At 36.7% G+C, this 22,011-nt stretch overlaps 1 protein-coding gene across 1 annotated transcript in view; it reads right to left on the reverse strand.

Moving 5' to 3' along the window:
* cdh4 (cadherin 4, type 1, R-cadherin (retinal)) overlaps positions 1-22,011 on the reverse strand; it is a 1,132,965-nt gene that overhangs the window by 64,905 nt on the left and 1,046,049 nt on the right. The window contains exon 10 of the mRNA XM_039735522.1: positions 18,693-18,878. Within this exon, the coding sequence (XP_039591456.1) occupies positions 18,693-18,878 (186 nt within the window). The remainder of the gene's footprint in view (positions 1-18,692; positions 18,879-22,011) is intronic.

Genomic DNA, 22,011 nt, shown 5'->3' on the forward strand with positions numbered 1-22,011 from the left:
TGTCTGTACTCAGTGAAGAGGGTTACACAGAAATAAACTGAACTGAATTGAATCACTAACTTCTAGTTGGTTATTATTAGTCGTATTTAATTGGCATTCCAGAGGCATTCCCAGATTTGTTTTATTCACTTTGATGTACCTGCCCATGGAGTTAAAAGAGAATGTATCAGTTAACTTGTTTACATGCACTTCAGTTACCTAATTATTCATGTAAACTTGATTTCTAAAATGCCATGTAAACCCTTATTCCGATCAGAGAAATCAGGATATTGGCCTCTGAAAAACCTGACTAACAAAGGTAGATTTCCAGGTAAATTATGAGATTATGAGTCCAGGTAAACACATAACTGGTCCTTATGACTGTTAAGGAATATGAAGTCTGCAGATGTCCATTGCACTCTGTCAGACTGCTTGTGTATTTGCTTCACAAATCTGTTTAGCAGCCATGGGTGGAAGCGTCCACAAAATACATTTCCAGAGGCAAATGCTTAAGCAATCGCATTATTCCTTCTCCTGGCTTAAATAATCTGTATCAATATTTCAGAAAGTACTAACACATTAAATGTAATGTGCATTAGGCACTCTGATTACTTTTTAAATTAATAAGTAACTTAACACAATACTTATCTTATTGAAGTACAAATACTTATGTTAATATCATTATTCCAGCAGCACTGGATGTAAGGCAAGAAGAACACTTATGGGTCATTTGCAGGACTGAGCTGCACAGCCAAGCAGAAAGGATTCTGCTGCATGCAATCTGGAAAAAGGAACCTATAGAATGTCTATTTGACTAAACATGTTTATAAAACACAAAAATTAACATAGGCATTGTGCATCTTTTCAAATTCACAGTGGTCAACGATAAAGTTGAACTCTTTCTGCACAGTTTAATGACATTAGAGAATGATAAGAAGATAACTTGCGCATGTAAAAGTGGATTATTAAGAAAGCAGGATTCTGTCTTATTGTGGTGGGCTGGCGCCCTGCCAGGGGTTTGTTTCCTGCCTTGCTCCCTGTGTTTGCTGGGTTTGGCTCCTGCAGACCCCTGTGACCCTGTAGTTAGGATATAGCAGGTTGGATAATGGATGGATGGATACTGTCTTAATTGTGTTATTCACCTTAACCTGCCTATGTGTGTGCATGTAAACGCACTGAATGAGAGGGCTGTTTAAGTTCATATTCATTGCCATGTGTTCAGAGTACAATTAAATTCTGACATGCTGTCTTCAATAGACTAGTGAGAGAGATGCAACGACAACAACAGACAATCACACAGTGAATACAACACAATACTTTAAAAGCAACATCAGACAGTTTATGCAAGAAATATTTTATATATATAAATTAGCATGAGTGGCTAGTGAGTGGATTATAAAAAAATGTCCCTGAGTCTCATTTTACAAGTACTAAGTGGTTCATACAATGTCCTCTGTTGTTACAAAGATGACAGAATGGTGTCTGAAACTGTGTCAGAAATGCCAGTCTAGTTTTATAAAAACTTTCACTTTAGACAAACATTTAGTGTACTTTAAAATGCAAATACAGTACATCCATTAAATAACTCACTTGTACATGCATGAAAAATAGGAATTGCTAATTATTCTAACATACAAATCTTTGATAATGTAGGGAAAACCAGAGTACCTAGGGGAAAATACATGCAGCCAAGTGGCAAATGGCCAGCTTGCCCATAGGAATGAAAAATAAAAAAAGAGAACTCCTTAATATCTTTTTGGTTTCTCCTAGATAACAATATGAGACGTTTTCTTTTGTCTCAGACTTCTCCGATTTTTCTCCTGAGATAAAATACCCCGGTGTTCTCACAAGTGTCTCCTCTTGAGTTTCAGTAGAGATCTCAGCAACGATATACAATGGGCTCAGATTTTCCAAGTACAGTGCCTTGATATTTTATTTATTGATTTATTTTTGTAGTTTGAAAATATTTGCATTGTGTTATCAGCAATACATGATGAAATGTATGGACAGTTGTTTGTGGTAATAAAACACTTTACTAAGATTACCAAACTCCTTGCTTCTGAATAATACTACCAGTTGCCCTAATTTATATTTCTGTGCTCCAATTCGTTCATAGTCATTATGCATGAAAAGGCAGGCAAAGTGGTGTAGTGTGGTGTAGTGGTTTGCAGGTTTAAATCCCACTACTGACACCACTGTGTGTCCATGAGAAAGTCTCTTCATCTGCCTGTGCTCTAACTGGAAAAACAAAAGAAATGTAAATGATCATATCTCAAATGCTGTAAGCCACCTCAGACAAAGGCATCAGTCCAATAATAAGTAAAAATATGGAGTCTTGAAAGTGACTAAAACAAGACTAGAAAGAAGTCTCACAATCAAACCAATTCTCAATTTTGACTCCTTTTACCTCAGTTGTATCTCATGTCTCCTTCTCATCCAAAGTTATTTCTCCTAAAGAATATTAGGAGAAACATCTGTGACAAAGTTGACTCTCAAATGAAACATAAACAAGAATCTCTTTAAAGTCTCATGAGCCATCATAGATCAACCTTTGCGCAGTAAAGATTTCCTATGGAGCCAAGAAATGCATTTCAACTCAGTATACTGGATTCACAACACAAAAGTGATAATCATAGCACTACTCTTACTTCATATATGCAAAAGAAAAGCTCAAAAGATGTGAGTGTGACTGTGTTTATTTCCTGTGATAGACCGCCTTTCCATCTACTAAAGATATTATGTACTGGAAAAAGAAGGATTAATGGCTGAACATACAGTAGTATTTTTTTTAAAATGTGTGATATAAAAATGCAAACCAAAAAGAATATGGTGGAAAATTATGCATCCATTTCTGATTACGAAGATCAAATTAAACAGTGTTTATCCTGATAGGTAATGCAATTCTTCATAATCCATCAGCTTTATCATAAATTGTTTTCAGTGTCATGCTTGGGATAGCTCCAGTTGTGATATGTGCAAGCTCATTGGAGCTTTAATCCAGCTGACAGCCACTGTTGTAACTGTAGGCTTTGAGGCCAAAAGGATGGGCAGTGGAAATGGAGCCGGCCAATTCATCACCCATGTTTAATGTATTTATGACCAGCATTGCTCTCAAACTACAGCCATTAAAGATATGATTTCTGCCAAAGTACAAATCCCAATCTATCCCCTCTTGGTGTAATACGGACTATTTAAATGTTGAATCTCAGAGTGTAATTTATAGACTGAGACAGGCAAATAAACAGTACATTACTAGTTAATGCTGCTGCCTCGGATATCCAGAAGACTCGGTTTGAATCTCAGGGTGATTGTCTGTGTGGAGCTTCCTTGTTCACCCAGTGTCTCTGTCTACTCTGGTCTTCTTCCATATTGCTAGGACTATATATTTCAAGTTTAATTAACAACTTGTAAATGACTTTGCTGTGAGTAAGTGTAGTGAAGTTGTAGATGTGAAAGAGCCCTGTAATAGTCTTGTTACTTGTGCAGGGATGGCTTCTGCCTTGTTCCTTATATTGCAGATAAAAGCTCCAGACCCCCATGACACTCATTTAGAAGAAGCAGGCTCAGATGGTGGATGACTGCACAGTCAAATTAACTCAATTTGGTTGTCTTTGGGGCAGAAAGGCAAACTGGAGAACTGCATACTCCAATGAGGTAGCCACCTTTTCCTTCCTACATTTGGAGGTGACAATCAAAGCCAGAGGTGAAACTGTTACTAATTGAAAATATATAATGCAAAAGATCTATCGTCTTATCTGACATTCTACTAGGATTTCAGAAATAAGCGCTGCACTTTAAAATATCACAGTCAGGCCCAGCAGTGTATTCACGGAGAATTAAATTACATTTGGTCAGCGACTATTTATCATTCTGTTATCATTAACTGGAGACAAACACGGCCAAGGGGATTAAAGGACAATGACATTATAAAGAAATTCAAAACAGCTACTCAAGGTGCACAAAAAAACAGCAAACTGACAGCAACTGGGCTGTGGTTCAAAATAAATTAGAGCAAGCGTTTTTCCAGACTGCACAGGCTCTTAATTGCATTATGCTGCTGGATATTTCTTCTCTACATTACTATTATTACCATGAAACATTTTGATTTACTGCTTGCAACTCTAGGGAATATAATTTAGTTCTATAATCTTGATTGTTTTGTGAAACTAACGAACAATAAAAAGAAAGATCTGCTTATTGGATGACTTTATTTGGAGGCCTGGGTGAATGTTAATGCAGACAAAGTCACATTTGCACTACAAATTAAATGAAAACTCCCAGGTGCAGTTTAATATAATTTCCTATACAAAACAACATGGCAACTGAGAGGGAAGCAAAGCCAACAATTGGAGAGAACAAGTACACCAAAAAGTTATGTCAGGAAGCTTGTTGAATGGTGCCCTTACTCCACATGTAGGTCAGGAATATTTGTGAGGCTTTGAGGAAGTCCAAGCATACACCAAGCAAAGTTATTCAAAATAATACAAAACAGAAATAGCCACTTATATTATCAGCACAACTGGACATCCCTATTTTTTTCAGATATGCCAAAATAATTCATCAAGCCCACAGGTAAAATGCAAAGGCTCTAGAAGTAAGGAGCAATTGAAAATTTACAGAGTAAGCTTTTGTAAAGACATCTAACTAGATTTTTAATTTAATGACTTATGAGGAGAATATTTTAAAAATGTATCATGAGTGAAACAAAGTTCTCTATGAAAAGTACACATGGGTTGAGAGTTTCTTTTATACTCAGCAACATTTCTGGCTGCTAGTTATTATTTATTACTAGCCAACCCGCGGCGTACCCTACGCCACATAATCAGGCCGCTTTTTTAATGATTTATTAGCACAGGGAGAAAATTAACATTTGAAAAATCGGTAATGTAATAAATCAGCAAAAAAAGCAACATTGACGCCATTTTTTCTGTGTCGTCGCGTCCGAGTTGGTGGGCGTGGCCTTGCGAGTTGCCGTCGTATCCAATGGTCTTGGAGTTGGTGGCCGTGGCTCCTTCCTGCGTGCGCCATAGGTGTCTCACTTGTCGGTGGCTTAGTGAATCCACGCCCCTTCTGGCGTGCTTTCCATGTTTGTCTTGTCTTAGTGAATTATATATATAGATCGTGTCTGGAAATTATTGTTATTTATTTTGTTATTACTTTCAGATTTTTGGCCAAATACGCATCTAGCTTTGGCTACTGTGCAAACTAATGGAGTAAACTGAAATTGCTGTCATGTGTGTGTCAAGTATCCATTTGAAAAGGGTTATGCAGTACATGGTCAGCAGCAATTCTTGATACTTTGTGGTGTCCAAACTTTCACCACATCATTACACTATCACTACCAGCCTGTATCATTGACACAAGGTAGAACAGATACATGGATTACTGATATTCACTTATATGCTGTTCCTACCATCTACCTGCTGCTGCACTATTCAAGATTACTGCAGGCACCATTTTTCCAAAAAGTAATTGTCCAGTTTTTTTTTTTTCATAGGTCCACTGTAGCCTCATCCTCCTGTTCTTACATAACATGAATGGGACATGGTAGAGCCTTCTGCTGTTGTAGCTCATTTACTTCAAGGTCAAATGATTTTTGTGTTGAGAAATTCCCTTCTACACATTACGTTTGTATAAGTGTCCTTAATGTTAACTGGAATGAAAATGACCATTCAGTTTTCAGTAACTGCTGCTGCTGGATTTTTTTGTATTAACCACACCATCCTTTGTAAGCTCTGGACACTATAGTGTCTGAAAATCCAAATGGACAGCTGCTTATGAGATCCTGTTATTGGCACTAACAATCATAATATGGTCAAAGTCCCTTCTAACGCTGATGTAGCTGTTTTAACCTTTTTATTGAACAAAAACACATTTCCATATTGTATATATAAAGTGAACTTTATTTGTCTTCAGGGGGCATTAGGCTTTTTACAGAAGCTTGACAGACAGACAGACAGACAGACAGACAGACAGACAGACAGACAGATAGATAGATAGATAGATAGATAGATAGATAGATAGATAGATAGATAGATAGATAGATAGATAGATAGATAGATAGATAGATAGAGAGCCACACTGTGATATTAAAAAACACTTGCATGAAAGAAAACTTCTGACTTGGCTGTCACTCTCCTAGTGAGGCATTATAAACGTGTATTGCTGTTGGTATAAAAGAGCCCATACAGAGTTTCTTGACAAACTACATAGTTAATTGGCTGAAAGACCTCAGTGTAAGTGTCTCAGAGAGAGGATGTGCAGCATTTTAACCTTTCCTCATAATTCAACCAATGTTGCCCTGGAATGATCATGCTATGTCCTTTTTGTAGCCTGGAGACCATAACTGAACACAGTACTCCAGATGAGGCCTCACCAGTGTGTTACAAATCTTGAGCAGAACTCTGAGGACTTGTACTCTATAGATTGTGCTACTGTATATAACCTAACATTCTGTTAGCCTTCTTAATAGCTTCTAAACACTTTCTGGCAGTTGATTGTATCGAGTACATCTTATAAATCCTTCTCATAGGGTGTACTTTCAATCACATTGTGTATTCACAACTCATATTTTTACTTTCTGCATTTACTTACATTAAGTTTCATAAGCCACAAATCTAACCAAGCCTGTATGTTTTCCAAGTCCATCTGTAATGGTTCAATAGATTCCTGGCTTGGTAAAATCTGTACACGTAACCAGTTTGTTAGTTAAATTCTTATCCAAATCTTTTATACACAATAGCATTGGCCCTAGCACAGACCTCTCTTGAACACCTCTCTTAATGTCAGTCAGTTCCTCACAGTATAACTCTCTGCTTTCTGTGTCTAAAGCAACTTTGCACCCATCTACACACATGTTGAGCTCCCACTTCTTTTAGTTTCATGCCCAGCCTCTCATGTGGCACTTTATCAAATGCTTTCTGAAAGTCAAGATAAATAATCTCAAATACTCCACTTTGATCATATCCTTTTGTTGCTTCCTCATAGAATTCCAGCATGTTAGTAAAACATGATTGCCATTCTTCTGAACCCATACTGACTGTTCAGTAAAACACCTGCTTTTTTCATGTGTTGCTCAGACTTTTCCTTAATAATTCCCTTCCAATAATTTACTTTTAATGCACACTAAGCTTACTGGCTCAGAGTTGCTTGGAACTGCCCAATCACCCTTTTTATATAACAGGGTAATATTTGCCATTTTCCAGTCCTTGGGAATTTCCCTAGTGTGCAGTGACTTCCTAAAAATATGTGTTAAGAGTTTATATGTGTACATGCTAACCTTCTTAAGAGCTTGTGGATAAATGTTATCTGGTCTTGGTGATTTGCTTGATTTCAGATTATTTAATCTAAGCAGCACTACTCCCACTACAATCTCCAAATCATTCAGAACCTCCTTAGATGTCCATGTGAAGATCTCAGAAAAATGCAAGTTCAGAGCATCTGTTATTTTGATTGTCTATATCTTTTAATTCCCCTTTACTATTTCTGATGTACTTTACCGCCTCCTTGACTGTTCTTTTACTACTAAAATACTGAAATAATCTCTTTCGGGTCATCGTATGCCTTATGTGCTTCCTCTCTAACTGCCTTTTAGCTTCCCTAATATCCTTCTTAATGGTTGTCCTCATGTTCTGATAACCCTATCCTTCACATTGAGTTTATTAGTCTTATACACCTTATATGGCTGTTTTATCTTTTGCAGCTTTTTTTTCAATTCTTTATTAACCCGCTGTAGTTATTTTTAATTTCCTCCTAATTCCAAATTTAGGCATGTACCTGTTCTGTATTATATGTAAAATATTTTTTAAACCTGTTCCATTGCTCCTTAGCTGGCTACACAATTAAAAGCTTAACCCAGTTTATCCCTTTCAGACTTGTTCGCATCTGCTCAAAGTATGCCCTACAAAGTTAAACTTAACAGTTTACTCTCACTTAACACTGAGAACTGTATTATATACTCTGGTTACTTGATCCTAGTGGTTCTATACCCTCAATTCTGTCCTGATTATTACAAAATACTAAATCTAGACAGACTTTCCCCCAAGTTGGTGCTTTAAAATACTGTGTTAAAAAACTGTCATTATTTAGTTCTAAAAACTCCTGCTCTTGTGCTCTGCTATTTTCAAGGTTAGCTCAATTAATATATGAATAATTAAAGTGCCCATATAATGTATAATATTATCCCCCTGTAAACCTGCCTTTTTAATATTACTTAAAAGATGTACATTGAAATTACTGTCTGTATTAGGTGTTGTATAATGCACTATTAAATAGGACCTCTTTCCCTAATGCTTTCCAGACTAATCCAGATGTCCTCACTAAGATGGGGCTCATCGTCCCATTGAAGAGGACTTTAAATTCTTTTTGATATACAAAGCAACCCCACCTCCTCTGTTCTGTCTATCCTTCTTAGAAAATGTGTAACCCTGTTTTGTCATCTCCATCTTTTTTATTTAGCTAGGTTTCTGATATTGCTATGATATCATAATTATGCTCCGCTGACATACAACTACAACTCACTTGTTTTATTTTTAATACTTCTAACAATAAGGCAAACTATTTTAAAAGTGTTTCTCACTTTACTTTTGCACTTAAACTTTGGGTGAAAATTTACATTATTATGAATTTTTATTTTTACACTAATATTTGCTCCTTCATGTACACTTCTGAACCTGGCCTGTTCTAAACTCCCTGCCCCCTCCTATTCCCTAGTTTAAATAATCCTTGACTAACCTGCTCATTCTATGTTGATGTCGGTCTTCCAGATGTACATGTTGTTTCTAGAAATGAGACAGATTATTCCAGCCAGAGGAGAAAGACATAGTAAGAAATAACACCACACGTGGCAACTGGATCATACATGTTGGTTTCATCCATTGACCTAATTTCACTTCTCAGAGCGGAAGTTAGAATGGATCTAAATTACTCTATTTTATTCAGGGGTGGGAGTGATTTGTTACAAACCTTTTTAATTATTTTTTTCTTTTTGTAAAACGAGTTATGTATATGGATGTTATTTGATTTTTAAAAATTCAATAATTTTCTAAATATACTTTAGAAATAAATAAATAAATTACTCTATTTTGATAATAATAATACATTAATAATACATTTTATTTATATAGCGCCTTTCCCATGCACAAGGCACTTACAGAATATAAGAAAGAACAGCAGGGTATACAGTATATAGCATTATACAATCCAAATAAATAAATAAAGAAGATTACGACAGTGAATTCAGAGAAAAAAAAGCCTAACAGACAACATAATTGATGGTCTAGCGCACACACACACACAGATTACATGAGTATCTTGACAGAGAGGTAAACTGAGAGAAGGGGAATGAAGTCAAGTAGAGCTAAAAGCCTTCCTGAACAGATGAGTTTTGAGTTGTTTTTTAAAAGAATTCATGGAGTCAGCTGACCTGATTAATTTCGGTAGGTCATTCCAGAGTCTGGGCGCTATACAGCTGAAGGCGCTGTCACCCATGGAGTGTAGATTAGTGTGGGGCACAACAAGATTGCCAGAATCAGAGGACCTTAGTGGGCAGGCAGGCACATAGTGATGGAGAAGGTCACTGATGTAGTTTGGCACAAGGTTATTTAAGGCTTTGTAGGTTATAGAACTGTGGATACATTATACTGGATATTCTTGGCTGTGGACATACTTCCCTTCCAGGCAGAATTCCTGATATATGATTATTGCTGCCTGGAAGGAAAATAATGAAAAAAGAATTTAAGCCATTTTATGAAAACAAAAGGCCTAAATTCTGATCCATAACTCTCTGACCCCAAACAGCTAAATTATTCCATTTTAGCATTTCTGAAAATAAGATCAACAGCTCCATTTACAAAGTTAAAAAAAATGAATTTAGTTGGAGAATAGCTGCAGAATTTATTACCACAGATAAAATATTATGGGTACGTAAAAGCGAACATGTTTGTAATTGAGAAATCAATATTTAATTTGCTGCAGTGGTCGTACTGTTCCTCCTCTTATGAATTCAGTACCGCCTTCAGGTATTTTCTCATTGACATTGTCCCTGCAGTGTTTCCACTTGACTGCACTCAATACAGACTATGAATGACATAATACTCTCATGCTACAACAAATACTCACTAGCCACTGCCTGCTGCCTACTTACAGTAGGGGTCTCAGGTGCAGAAAAATAATAAGGTACACAATTCCCTAAACAGAGACTTCTAGGTGCTTTTTGTAAAACTGTCCATACCATTGTAGTGTGTTTAAAAACTAGAGAAATAAAAAAGAACAACAATGGCACATCTAAAAAGTTTAATGTGACCGAGTGGCCTATTGCAGCATGAACAAAGCTAGAAAGAGAGAGCTTAAACAATCTGTTTTTTCCTACTCTTTAAATGGGATTTAAAAATAATCAACACACTTTAAAACAAATATCTAAAAGTATCCCATAATTGATGGTGGACTTTAAAGATCATCATTTGATGATATCTTGGCCAACAATGTGGTAGACTACAGAAACGCTTGAGGCCAAACTGAAACTTGGCCTGCTAAAATATTTACAAAATAAGACACGGAAGGGGCAGCATGGTGGCACAGTCGTAGCGCTGCTGCCTCACAGTTAGGAGACTTGGGTTTGCTTCCTGGGTTCTCCCTGCATGGAATTTGCATGTTCTCCCCGTGTCTGCGTGGGTTTCCTCCTGGTGCTCCGATTTCCTCCCACGGTCCAAAGACATGCAGATTAGGTGCATTAGCCATCCTAAATTGTGCTTGGTGTGTGTGTGTGTGTGCCCTGCAGTGGGCTGGCACCCTGCCCGGGATTTGTTCCTGCCTTGCACCCTGTGCTGGCTGGAATTGTATCCAGCTGACGCCCGTGACCCTGTGTTAGGACATAGCGGGCTGGATAATGGATGGATGGACACGGAAGGGTGCTTCTGAAGGAGAATTAGCCATGTTGGACTTTAAATTCACCTTAATTTGGAAGTGGAATATTTAAGTTAATTAAAATAATGCAGTGTTATAAACTACAGCAACAACAACATTTATTTTCATGGAATAATGTAGCTCAAAGATGACAGGCAATAAAACACAACGTAAAAATGTTTTTAAAGAACAGAGTGATTCTGCTATCTTTAATTACCATTTATCTTGGAATTGGAAGACTTCCCAGGAGAAACAAAGAATTTATTTGGTGAAGTCTACCCTGTATCTTACTAGTTTTATTGCTAATACTGCTTCATTTGGGCAACTGAGGGTCCGCTTAGGTGATTCACAGATATCATGATATCATTGCCATTATCAGCTGCTTTTAATTTTTATTCCCTTTTTTGCTGCCACAATATAAAACAGATGAAAATGAGGAACATAAAAAGTCAGTATGTAGCCATGTAGTGCCCAGCAAGTATGGAGATTTGAAATTTTCCAAGATGTCAAGCAGAGGTTGCCTTCCAGAACATGACAAGATAATTCACGCTACATGTTGCAGTAGCTCTAGTGTCTTTTAAAATTTTCTGATAAAGAAAAATGTGCTGATGCAAATTCTTAGTTTAGGCACAACATCTCTACACTAAAAGGAAATAAGTGCCTTTTAACTGGATTACACTTATGGTTCATTCACACCTAAGCATGACCACACTAACACAATCCTACACTACTAGCTATTTACCATTGTTTTCATTGATGCTATTCACATATAAGCATTATAGCAGCAAGTGGTTTAGAAAAGTCTTGCATGCAACAGTTTTTTTGTGTTTTCAGCCAAAACCATATTCTATTAAAAGCAATGAAAACACTCATGAAATGCTTATAAAGGAAAGCAGAGAGCACTTTGGATGCAATTTTACATCACTGCCTTCTCCTGTATGCGCAAGTAGTAAAGCAGCTCATTGAAACTAAAAAAACAATATCAGTGCTGTTGTGCTTCGGTCACTAGAGACACTTAATGACATCAAGTGCACATGAACGTTGTACTCAAGTGACAAGAATTCAACAAAAGTTATAAGTATACACTTGGTTTAAATCTTGTAAAAGTTTAGGATGGATGCTTTAACATACAGTGCAGAGCTGGCATTTTTTCCTTATATTGCCAGCTGTATGGGGTGTGCATGTTCTGCCCATGTATTTCTTTTGAGCTGATTACCACTGTGCATGATAGCTCCTTCCTCAATAGCTGTTACTAGATGACCAGATCACACGCTTACATGATTTTACACTGGAAGCTGCAGACAATTTTTTTTTTTGCACAATAATGCAATACTTTTTTCTCTGCATATCACTATGTATGTGCTTATTGACATCCAAGTGCTAATCCCAAGCATTTTCAAGATGCTGCCTCCTTTGTAGAGAGTCCAGAATTGTCCCCCCGACTCCCAGTTTGCTGTAGAACAGGGGGACCCCAATTTGTGTGCTAATGGTGTTGACTTCTGGAGACAAAACAATCACCTCACCACATCTCACACAATACAAAATCATATTTTCCCTGAAAAACGCTTCTTTGAAAACTCTGAAAAAAATGCTTGGAAAACACCTGAAAAACTCTGGAAAAAAAACCCAAAACAAAAAAGCCAGAAAAATGCTTGAGGAAAGCTTACCATTAAAAAAATGCTAAACAAACGCTGGAAAATGTCATTGTTTAAGTGTGAATGGACCGTTAAGGATTCTGTAGTCTGTGCATGTCCATTGCACTTTGTTCGCCTGCTTAGCTTCGCACATACTTTTAGCAGCCACAGTTAGAAGTGTCCATAAGATAAATTTCCTGAGGCAAATGCGAGGGCAATCGTATTATTCTTTATCCTGTTTGAAATAATTGTCTCAATATTTCATAAATCGATGAAATTATGCTGATGAACTGAATGCACATTGCTAGGTTCAGCAGTACAATTTTAGGAGCAGTAGCATGTTAAAAGTAATGTGCGTTATGTAGTTTGATTAGTTTTTAAATTAACAGGTTTCCTAACAGAATATTTAATTTATTGACTTAAAATACCTGAATTTTGATTATCACAGCAGCTCTGGGTGTAAGAAAAGAAGCTCACATACTGGGCCATTTGAAGGGCTCGATCTCACAGCCAAAGAGAAAAGAGTGTTCTCCATGTAATCCAGTAACAAAAACTTGTTAATAAAGTGGCAGCTTCGTTTTAATCCAGTTATCTGCTAAAGATATGTTGACATAGTGTGATCGGATGACACAATGACCAGTGTCCATACCACAAATCATTAGAGGTAAATGTTGGAGATGTAAAAAGGGCATGGATGTTAATTACTTCACAGCACAAGGAGGACTCCTTATTTTTTGTGAAACATAAAAAAATGATCATGCTTCATGCTAGTTTTTGGATTTGTGGTGTCCGATGATATCGCTGAATTTTTTTTTTTTTTGCCCAGTTTAATGATGTTGAAGCGTTTTGACAAAGGACAACTCCAGAAGATAACTTGTGCGTGTAGACATTGATTTTTAAGAAACAAGGTTTGTGCTTTAACTGGGCTACTCACCTTATCCCAGTTATGTGTGTGCATGCAAACACACTGTTGGGACAGAAATGACTGCAGGCATGAGTGGTTTTGAAGTTATGCTGCTCCTCATCATTGTTTTTGAAAGAAAGGAGTGATATGAAAAGAGTGGCTTGGCAGTGTCTTTCTGAGAGAAGGGTACATGGCATACATTCTTGTCTCCACAGGTCTTAATGGACATTATGGGCAGGGTGTACTGCCATTGTGTTAAAGGCAGAAAAGGAAGCTGAAGAGAAGAGGCCAAGGCTGGTAGGAATTCTTACTTCATATATTCCTCAATAGAAGAGTAAAGTAAGATTACCCATACCAAAAAGAATCATTGGCACAGGTAGACAGAAGGTTATTTTACTAAGTTCAGACATGAGTCAAACACAGACAGCAGCTTAATAAGAAACCTAAATGTCCATGAGATCAAACATTTGGAGGATCGGTTACTTTGTTTAATGAACATTTTAATCTGAAGCCAAGTGAAACTACCGGGCCTGTCAAACTAAACCCCACTGACAGAACCAAGATTAAAGGGTTTCAGAGCCATTTTCTTTGTGTTACTAAGGTTAATTGATAATTAAGATTATGAAAATCATCCAAAGGAAATTGGAAAGGGCAGACTTGTTTGTGATGTAAAAGTCAGGCACATTTAAAGAAAACTACCAGTTAAAAGAGAATTGACATTAGAGACAATGCTGAAGCAGGCTGTGGCTACTGAAGTTGTAAGCCACCAGCCAAGAAGATCCAAGTGATGCAAATTTGCAGTAAGTTCACAAGAGGGTATAGTCTGATTTGAAACTTGAATGTCAGTGTGATAAATAGAATGCTGGAGATTTATGTGCAAAGTGAGTAAATACTGAAGCATGTTTAAAAATATACAAAGCAAACCTACAGAAAGAGCACAAGTAAATGATTTGGTTGGAATACTCAAACTCCAGTCCTAGAGGGCCACAGTGGCTGCAGGTTTTCATTCTAACCCTTTTCTTAATGAGTGACCTGTTTTTGCTGCTAATTAACTCCTTTTCCTTTCATTTTAATTGACTGTTTTTTAAGATTTGTTCCCCTGAATTTCTTCATCGTTCCACTGAATTGCTTCATTTCTGTCCTTAAACAAAGATGAAATGTGAAGTGAGTAAGCCAACAGAAAACCAAATAAGTCAGGACCTCAAACTACAACCAATTTCACTCCAACCAGTTGGTTAATTATGCACCAATTCTTGTTGTTAATTAAACTCGTTCTTTAATTCCATGGCTTGTTGCTGCTCTCATTGTGCAATGGCATAGCTCAGGGATCCTCAATTCCAGTCCTGGAGAGCCGCAGTGGCTGCAGGTTTTTGTTCTGACCTGGTTGCTTAATTAGAAAGCAATTCTTGCCAATAAAGCACTAACAAGCTATGAAATTAAATTAACTCTGCTATGTCAGGTCATTCTCATATTCTAGATTTCCTTTCCCTTTCTATCATGCAAATGATTTGAAGGCTAAAATGGACGAGTAATTCTCAGTCCTTCACTTTTTTCTCTTCATTTTTCTTCCAAGTATTTAATTAAACCCAATAGTGCAGATAAATACACACAGGTGTAAATGTAAATAAGCTAAATGGAGAAATGCTGCTCTCTCTTGTCATTTGCATGTTATTGATAATAATGAGCAATTAAAATAGCTGTTTAAGACAAAATGAAGCAATAAGGGCTCAAAATCACTAAAGTGAAGCAGAAGTGTTACTTTAGCAATAAGTGCTTTTTATTAAGCAACTGGGTTGGAGCAAAAACCTGCAGCCACTGCGGCTCTCCAGGACCGTGATTGAGGACCCCTGAAATTGTTGATGTTCTCTTTTCTAAGAGCACTGTTCAAATGTTTTGTGGACCTCAGCAAATCAACATTCCTGAGACCTCCACCCTTTTTATTTTCAGATATTTTATGCTGGTCACAGTTTGCTGGTCCTGTTTTGACTCATTTTGTATCTCATTATCGTTTGGCAGCTAATTAAGGAAAAAGAAACAATTAAGAGGTCTGATTCTTCAAGAGCAAGTCAAATAAAATGAATTCAAAAGAATCAGCAGCAAAAACAGGTCACTAATTAGGAAAAGGGTTAGAAGGAAAACCTGCAGCCAATGTGGCACTCTGGGACCGGAGTTTGAGAACATTCAATTATATGATCTTAAAAGGGAGAGAAGTTCAGAGTTTGTTTTGAGAGTAATGAAGCAAGTGAATATATGTTCGGCTTGCAGAGTATGGAAAGATGTGTACCACTGCAGGAATGCCTGAGCTGTAGACATGGAAAACTAAAATGAAAACATAAACAAGTCAGAATGTTCTAATGTGTTCTTGTTTGATATGTCTGGTTTAATGCTATGTCTATGCTGTAGAAACACTGCCTGTTAAACAGATGTCTATTATGCAGGGTATGTAGGAATGCAGGGGTGTATATTAGTACCGTAGTCTGTGTCTGCCTGTTTTCATATACACTATAAACCAGAAGTAGAGGACTCAATACGATTTTTAAAAAACCACAAACTTTCAAAAATGAGAGGACCCATTAGCAAGCTTTTAGCTTCAGTTGTGACATTTACAAAACTTCCCACTTCAAAGGTCAGCAGTGATCTTTTGGTCCAAACCCCACCTTCAGTGCTCTTCAATGAATGGGTGTCCCTCAGAAGAACTCAAATGACTTCATGACTTTGTTAGTAGAACTATTTGTTAATCCTTTAATCAAGAAGCAGTTCATCAAGAGAGATAATTATATCTTTAATGCTGGCAAATTGATTATTTCATATTTGGATTCCCATCTCATCTTTTATAGTAAAGATTTCCTAGATTGTGTATACTGGATGAGACTGTGTGCACACATCTTATCTGTATACAGTTTCTGTCAGTAGTTGTATATATTTTCGTGTTTCTGTTATCTATAGTATATTTAAAATGTTAAGGCCTGTTCTTCTGTCACAAAATTCACATAAACTACTGGGGCTAGAACCTTAATCTTGGTCGAAAGCTTATGACCAGCCACTTACTCACTAACACCATGGTTCTGCTCCACCATGCTACTACACATGCCTACACCCCTTTGTTTGAACACTGGAAGACAGGAGAGCGACTGACTACCTGTAGACACTGAAGGAGGCAGTCAGGACAGGAGCCAGAGAATGGTAAGCTGGAAGACACGGAGAGCAAAAGACACACTGGGTTGACACAATTCATGGGAACCTGATGTCTAACAAGTTTTACATTTTAAGAACTTTGTTTATACTGAAAAACACTTGTTTTTTATCATGGATTAATGACTTTTTTATGGATGGAGAACAGCAATTTTTGAATACTGTTGGTTGAATAAAAGCACAATTGCACTTTGAACCTTCCTCTTTTTGCTGTTAAGTGTCCTTACTGCACTGGCTCATCTCGTTTATGACTATACACAGTTCTGGGCTCAAGTCATTGTGGCTGCTGGAGCCAACGTGGACCATCACACAGAAGAGTGCTACTTATTTTCAACATCATTTAAACATTATCAAGTACCAAAATAGATGTGATCTAAAGCCCTAAAACAGTCTAAATCATTTTTGAGGTCAAGAAGAATTTATAAAAAATCAGAAACAAGAGTCTCATCTTGACATTAGGGAAAAACAGTAAATATATATAAAAAATCCTTGAATATTTAAAAAACAAGACTTAATTAAATTTCAAATAGACTGACAGATGCACCTAGCTAGTGGTCATGTGTGTTATTTTTTTTTTAGCTCAGACTTTTAAGCCTAATACAAGTAATTTAGCAGGCAGATATTCCAAGATCAGCAACTATGTTCACGGTAAAGAATAGTCTCTCAAATTACTGTTTCCTAAATATTTTGGTTTTCATGCAAAATCATCTTAACCTGCTCCCAGATAACAGAATATCAGGCCAGATTGAAATTTCATTTCACTGTGCGACAGGTAACTGCACATTGTTTCAATGGGAAAGATGTCCTCTTCAAATGAAAAGATCTCCCAATGAACGGTTCTTATCTTGGATTAAAAGAAAATCCATTACCTGACCAACTGATATTTATGCAGTTTATTTTAGAATTAATTTAAATGAATCTTGAAAAATACTGTGCGATAAGCAAATCTATTGGGACTTCAAGCAAAATACCTGACTGACTCATTCGTTGACACTCTATGACATGAAAGTCTGTCTTTGATTTTGCTATGATTAAATGTTAATTGGAAATGTATTTAACATGAATGCTATCTGTTATAGTATTGTCCAAGATGCTGCATAACAAACCTTGACAAGTTCACTGTTATAGGAGTGTGTGTTATCTATTTTGGTGTGTTCCTTTAACTTTGTGCTAAGTTTTCTATAATACTTTTGACTTTGGTATTAACATCTGCTTGTACTTTGACCTTGATTTCTGGTATGTATTCACATTTTGTGTGAATCACCTTCAGCAGTATACTATTCGCCAGAATCTGTCACATGCTGTTTTTAGGGTTGCTGTGGACTACTATTTACTTTGTAGCATTTTGAAATCCTTCTGAAGTCAAGCTTATTTACTTATACAAAGTGCACCTCCATTGTAAGAGCTATAACAATAAGAAGGTCACAAAACAATGAAGATGTAAGCGCATTAAAACAGATATGTTATATCTTAGGAAAGAGTAGCCTTCAAAGGTAAAATACAGTTCCATAAAAGTAAATTGGAATCAGACAATTAAGACACCTACCTTTTAAAAACATACTTAATACAATAGTAGAGAATAGGTTGGTTTTCAGTAGTGATGTAAATTTTAAGTTTGCATAAACTTTCAGAAATATTAATTAGTGGAATTAGCATTTACAGACAGTGATACAGCATTGATTTGGAATGAAAACCTTATAACAGATATACAGTGTGTAAATGTGTATACACACACTATAGGGTGATCACTTTTTGCTCTTGAATTTTTACACCAGTGAACTATAACTATTTAGGAGACCAACATGTGCCGAGGTATTATGATGTTAGCTATGTATCAGGTTTGTCAAAATGCAAGAGCATTGGGTATAAAACAGGAGAATCATTTAGGAAAGAAGTGCAGTAATCCTGTTGTCAAAGTAAAGGGCTTGTATGCTGATTGGATCACAGCTGACTCTCAGATTGTTATATAGATGATGAAAAGATACATCAAAATTCAAATCCTTTAAATGATGATACCAGAGCCACAGAAATGTAACTAACGGATGTCTTAATGAAGAAGTCACAATATTTTAGCCACCTACCTTTATAACTGTGACCATGCCATCATTTGTTGCTGGGTCAGTCCGGATGGTAAAATGTCCACTGGGATCTCCGCCCACTATCCGATAAACAGCATTCCAGTTGGCAGTGTGTGGCTGGTCCCTGTCAACTACGGTCAGATTGGCGACCACAATGTTTACTTTGTTCTCTGGAACTTCCCCAGAAAACTACATGGAGAGAAAAAAATAAAGAACAGACAAAAAAGAAGCAGTTACTATTTTTAATTCTTCAGCACTATCACAGCCCCTCAGACAATATTTGCTGTTCATGCTGGATATTTGGGAGAAGACTGATTAGCAATTCTATTGTAAGTTCTTTTGCCAATGCCTTGTGTTGTAATGGCTTCCTGTTTTGGATTGCATTCAATGTTTTTGAGGCACTGAAATCTGTTTTTAAATAAAATAGAGGTCTTTTAATATACAGTAGTGGATGAATGTAAGGAAACTGCAGACTTTGATGGGAACATTTTTTTGAAAATTGCACTTTCATCTCCACCCCTATATATCAAACACACGTATAACAACCATTTAGTTTAATTAAAATATACATTGTTAAGAAAAAATAAACTTTCTTAAAGTATATTTAAAATCAAAATAAGAATGTTTGTGTGTGTATTTTTTTTTTTTTTGGCTTGGAAAGGTATTCAAGTTTTGTATTAGCTTTGTCATCAAATGTAAGATTGATAACAGTCTGTATATAAGCATATAGTGTGCAGTTTTAGAACTGTTACCTTCTAACTTAAAAATTATTTCAAAAATGTAATTAATAGTTCAATAATAGTTATGAAGTGTCAAATCTTTATAATACTAATTAATAAGTATTATCATCTTACTGCAATTTTCATCAATGATATGAACTGGCCAATGTGAAAAAAGCTACTTGTCACGTGCAGTGTCTTCCTTTTTTTCTTTAAATTTGGGTACTTTATCTAATTTTGGCGCAGCACAGCATGCTTTGTAGCATATAACCCTTCTAAGCAGGTTTATCTGAAAAACATCTTTCATGCAGTTTAATGCAGTTGCATTTCTTGTTTTTATGAAGGCAGTCTGCTACTGAATGAAATTTGAGGTTTCTGAATTTCATTGAATAAATAAGATATATTAGTTCAACCATTGCCTTGAATATCACATTCCACTTGTTAACCTTTCTAGTTTGCTGATGTTATCTCTGCTTTTGTTATAAAAAGAGAGTGACTGTGATTACAGTCATAATAAATAAACATAATAATGACAGTAAATTCTTTTGTCATTTAAGTGACAGTCACGGTTAATTCAACTGCTAAGAAGAAGCACTCATGTGCCAAAGTTAAATGACTGTTTTGTGGTAAAATTAATTCTTAAAAATAATAAAATAATGTAATTCTATATTATATTATATTATATTATATTATATTATATTATATTATATTATATTATATTATAATACATTTGACTTAGGCTTTCGGCTAACTGATATTAACAAACTACAGAATGCCTGACCAGGTGGAATGTTTGCAATAGCAGGTCAATTTAAAGGCTGTGCTCCCCAAATTCTATCAACATGTCCAATGTTTCATGAGAGGAAAAAACCCACTTGACCATGTGTACTGAAGGTTCAAGCAGGGGTTTAAAGAATTATCTCTCCCATATCTGGGCCAGTCTGACCACATTTCCCTGGTTTTGGCTACATCATTTAGATCTCTTCATCAGCACGGTCAAACCAACTGTGAGGGACATACTGATGTAGTCAGTGGAAGCTTCTGAGCAGCTCCAGGACTGCTTCAGTAGCACTAACTGGACCGTATTTGAAGATGACAATATTGATATACACACCTCTGCTGTACTGTTTTACATAAAGAGATGCATAGACAATGTCACTATAACAAAACAAATCCAAGCTTTCTCCAACAACAAGTTGTCGATGACAAGAGACGTATGACTCCTGCTAAAGGCTCGCAATGAAATTTTCCATTCTGGTGACAATCAGTGGTATAGTGCTGCCAGGTTGAACCTGAAGAGGCAAATTAGATATGCCAAAGCATCTGAAAATTGAGAATTATTTTGACAACTCAGACCTCAGCCATGCATGGCAAGATATATCTCACATTATTAAACAAAACCAACAATACCAACCCAGCTATTGGTAGCAGTAATCCCACAATAGAAGAGCAGCTCAACCGCTTCCTTGGACGCCATGAGGAGAGAGTAGAGACTGTCACGATCACCATTCCAGTGTCAGATACCAACAGCCAGGTACTCATTATACAATCTACTGATGTCATATGCACGTTCCAGAATATCAATGTACAGAATGCGGCTGGCCCAGATGGTGTCCCAGAATGTGTTCTAAGAGACTGTGCTGTGGAGTTAGTGGAAGTATTTACAAATATCCTACCTGGCTGAAGAGATCTATTATAGTACCAGTTCCGAAGCAAACATCAGTAACCTGCCTCAGTGATGACAGGCCAGAAGCATTAACACCAGTCATCATGAAGTGTCTGGAAAGACTGGTTGTCAAATACCAGTCCCAACTAGTCTAGGTCTTCCCCAACATACATATAAATGCAATTTCCGCTGTCCTCCACACTGTACTGGTCTACCTGAAACAGCGGGGAACATATGCACTGCTGCTGTTTATAGATTACAGTTCTGCTTTTAAGACCATCATACCCAGCAGAATGTTTCCTAAGATGTCCGACCTAGGCCTCCAGCATAACATCTGCCTGTAAACACAGGACTTTTTAACAAACCAGCCACAGTCAGTCAGGATGGGCCTCCGCTGCTCTCCCACTTTGTCTCTCAGCACAGGAGCACCGCAAGGCTGCATGTTGAGCCCTTTCCGTTACTCTCTGCATATACCTGTATATGACTACATACCAGCCTGCAGTACCAATGCCATTTTAAATTTGCAGAAGATAAAACAATAGTGGGGCTTATCACTGATGGAGGTGAGTCTATCGACAGTGAGGAGGTATGAAGACTGACAGACTGGTGCTCTGAGAATAACTTGACAACACCAAAAAAACAAAAGAAGTGATCATTGATTTCAGGAAGAAGCTAGAGATGCTCCAATCTGTTTTTATAAAGCTGATCTTGATTACAGATTTTTAAGTTTCTTGATTAGCTGATTCCAACTTTGTTTCATTATCCCTTTAAAAACATTTGCACTAAGCTCCTTCATAACTTATATTAAAGTGTTTTATATAATTAAGCTATAGACCAGAAGTGTTAACTGTTCATTTTTGATTAATAAAAATAATTTTGTAGGCTTATTGTTTAGTGACCATAAAATACTAAAATACACCTTGCTAGAGACAGTAGA

The sequence above is a fragment of the Polypterus senegalus genome, chromosome 14 (assembly GCF_016835505.1).
Source record: "Polypterus senegalus isolate Bchr_013 chromosome 14, ASM1683550v1, whole genome shotgun sequence".
In the NCBI taxonomy this organism is placed as follows: domain Eukaryota; kingdom Metazoa; phylum Chordata; class Cladistia; order Polypteriformes; family Polypteridae; genus Polypterus; species Polypterus senegalus.